General features: G+C 45.3%; 1 protein-coding gene across 1 annotated transcript in view; it reads left to right on the top strand.

Moving 5' to 3' along the window:
- The first annotated feature begins 1,774 nt into the window (after positions 1-1,774).
- Positions 1,775-3,611, top strand: part of ptprsa (protein tyrosine phosphatase receptor type Sa) — a 207,745-nt gene continuing 205,908 nt past the window's right edge. Inside the window, 1 exon segment of the mRNA XM_056276854.1 lies at positions 1,775-1,871. Coding sequence (XP_056132829.1) covers positions 1,775-1,871 — 97 coding nt within the window.

Here is a 3,611-nt window from a genome sequence, read left to right as displayed (position 1 = left end):
GCGCCTGTTCAAGGGGGAGGGGGAACTGGGGGGAATAGTGTGATCCTCCCATGCGCTATGTCCCCCTGGCGAAACGCCTCACTGTCAGGTGAAAAGAAGCAGCTGGCAACTCCACATTTATCGGAGGAGGCATGTGGTAGTCTGCAGCCCTCCCCGGATTGGCAAAGGGGGTGGATCAGCGACTGGGACAGCTTGGAAGAGTGGGGTAATTGGCCAAGTACAATTGGTTAGATAAAGAACCCCCCCCCCCCCAAAAGGGTTATTTTGGTACAAAACATCAGTTTTCCTGTTTCTGAGTGAACAATAAGTGATGTACCTGTACTGTAAGCAAATAAATGAGGCATGACTGTTGTCGTGTTCCATCGAGGATAATCTCCATTGACATTCTGTCAGAAACATCGTGATTAGTCGAAGATAAACAAACCGTTGTATGGCAGCTTCACTAGCTAATTTTAAAAGCCGCACTAAGCAATGTTTTTGGTATTAACAGTGAATCAAGTGGCTCCCTGTAATGTGAAAGGATTGCTAGTACTGCTGATCACACCGAGAAGCAGTCTGTGGTCTTCTTCAACCAGAGACAAGCTTTGCCTTCACTTTCAGCTCAGTTTAGTTTTTCCAGTCTGGAGAACCCCCTGTAAAACTGTGAATAAGCCACTCCCAACTGACAAGGTGAGAGGGTAGTCTGTATAGGGTGTAGCTTGCGTGATAATATGTAAAGGTGTATGATGTTAGCAGGTTTTTAGGCTAACATATTAGCAAACAACTGTGCACTTACACATCCAGAAGAAATAGGGCAACATTGGCGTCATTTTAGAGTCGTCATAAGTACCCTCCAGCTGAAAAAAATAGACGAGCACATGCTGTTTGTTACATTTGGGCTACCATAGACATGGGACAAGACCATGAAAAGCGGTGGCCCAGTGGTTAGTGCTGTTGCCTCACAGCAAGAAGGTCCTGGGTTTGAACCTCAGGCCATCCCAGGTCCTTTCTGTGTGGAATTTGCGTGTTTTCCCCGTGTTTGTGTGGGTTTCCTCCGGGTGCTCCGGTTTCCTCCCACCATCAAAAAGACATGCATGTTAGGGTTAATGCTCCTGTCTGTGCCCCTGACCAAGGCAATGGAAAGAAGAGCTGGAGTTGGTCCCCGGGCGCTGCAGCTGCCCGCTGCTCCTGTACAATAGGATGGGTTAAATGCAGAGAACAAATTAGTTGTAACAATACAATTCACTGTAAGAATACAATGACAAAATAAAGTGGCTTTCTTTCTTTCTTGTTCCTGGCAGAAAAGAGGGTGAAACAAGGGGAAAGTTGGCCATTGTCACTATTTTGAGACCCTAACCTGGCTGGGAAAGCCTTGATGATATGCAAGCAAATGAGTAATGCTCTCTTTTCCCTCTACTACTATCCAGGCACTTTGGAGTAAGGCACTGAGACTCCAACTAATCAAACAAGGCTGCTGAATTAAGCCTACAGAGGAAGGCATACTTTGCACTGGGGTAGCCCCCGGGTTGGAATGTGTGTAACCTAATGAACTTGAAGCGGGGCAAGAACAGCTTGTTGGTTCAGCAAACCTTAACTAGGAAAATTACGCTTGAAAAATGACTTGCACTTTATCTGATTTGTACTCTGTTTCTGTCTGTCTTACTGCAGAGTGCCAAGCCGTCCTGCGAGAAGACCTCGACCCCCACCGCCCAGCTGGGGCCTTGGCTCTCTGGCCAGGTCAAAGGTTAGCCCCGCCCCCCCACAACCCCCAGACCCCCTTCTGATTGGAGCCAAGATGGCCACCAGTGGTGCTGCTTGCGTCTCCCTGCCGGTTTTCCTGTCTGTCTGCACCCTCCTGCTGTCGCTGCTTCTCACCGGCTCCAACGCCTTAGGTAAGTAGACAAGAGTCGGCCATAGAAACCTCGACTTTTATTCCCATGTCCTCAGTGGTTCTCCATTCCTAGATACAATAACACAAAATATAGGATTGGGGCGTTCAACGATTCACATAGCCTTGGAAAAAAAATTGTTATTCATAGGGATGCTATAGTTTTATAGATTTTGTCAGCTTAACTTTTGTCGACTTAACAGCCTTTGAAATGGCAACACTATCTTTTTGAATTTTGTGCAATCAATAGTTTTGAACAGAACATCTTGATTTATTTTCCTGCCTTATTTGCACTTTATAAAGGACTAAAGGTACCAATATATGTGCTCTTAACCCAAGTGGCTTTAATTCAGTGAGCTGAAAAGATTTCATGGACTTGTGCAGGAACAGGATACGTCCCGCTGCTCTGGCTTTTTCCAGCGGTGAATTTATCTCGGCTCAAAACTGTTTTGATATGGTCTATATCTTGCCATAGATCTCCCCCATCACCCCCATAACTTTTCCCCTTACTCGTAGAAGAACGCCAGGAGTGTCTTAACCCCCCCCACCCACCACCCTCAAGTCAGCTCCTGTTTAGGATTTGTTCTGCGCCATTTCTCTGTTTAGATGAGCTTAGAAGAGCATTAAGGATACTAAACAAAGAGACAGCTGCAAAGGGATAAAACAGGAGTGAAGAGGTGTGTGTGTGTGCTTGTTTGCTCTCTTGTTGTGTGTGCATTACTAATGAATGTATATGTGTATTTGTTTATGTAACAGATAGGGGTAAAACTGGAATTGTTTTATTTGGATCTTGTCCCATTTTCCGTGGTCAGTCAGTTGCTCTCCCCTCCTCCCCCCCCCTCTCTCTCTCTCTCTCTCTCTCTCTCTCTTTCTATTAGTGTCTTACTTGCTACATGTAAGGTGTTAGAAATATGGCGGAAAAATAATTGCTGTGATGTACATTTTTACTCAGGAATAAGTATGTTTTCAGGGCTCCGGACTGCATATGCGACCTTTTTTTTTTGAGAATGTGGGAGTTTAAATTTCACGTGGTTGCACGAATGCCATTATATTGGGCGGTCTCCCGCCCAATCTGGCAACACTAGCAAATCTGCCGTATCTGGCAACAATCCATTTAGCTGTTACTGTGTTCCAAAAATGAAGCAGTCTATAGCTGATTATTTTAAAAAGCAAAATGAAGAGAGCGAGAGGAGGAGGCTGGTGGGAGGAAGAGCCAACGAGACGTTCCAACTCAGACGCCACTGGTGGTGAAAGGCACTGCCAGACGCCACTGGTGGTGAAAGTGCAGGCAGGGAGAGACCAACTGAGCCATTGAAGAAGAAAGGGTACTACAACACAACTGCAATGGCTAATGCAGTACCCGCGGTTCAGCTATGAGGGGAAAACTATGCTTCGTGTGTCTTTATGCATGCCCAATAATCCAGGTAAGGAAATCCCAGAGAGGTGAATCAGTTCATCTGGACACTATGTTTCATCACTCATATAAATGACTTCTTCAATCTCAACTGACTGCAGGTATCCCCACCCTTATAAACAATACAGTGGCATAATGACCGAAACCAACAATCAGTTTCATATGCAGATTATCGTGACCATTAACTAGCGTTACAGTGGTAATGTGTACTATTCAGAGAGGATTGGAGAATGGTTGCAATCATAGCATCTTTGTTCTTCTTTCTTTCTTTCTTCTCTTCTTATTGTAAGATGGTGACAGATGTACCCTAGTTACTCTAGATGTAGATGT

This window comes from Lampris incognitus, chromosome 3 (assembly GCF_029633865.1).
Source record: "Lampris incognitus isolate fLamInc1 chromosome 3, fLamInc1.hap2, whole genome shotgun sequence".
Taxonomy (NCBI): Eukaryota; Metazoa; Chordata; class Actinopteri; order Lampriformes; family Lampridae; genus Lampris; species Lampris incognitus.
This window is presented reverse-complemented; position numbering and strand designations above follow the sequence as displayed.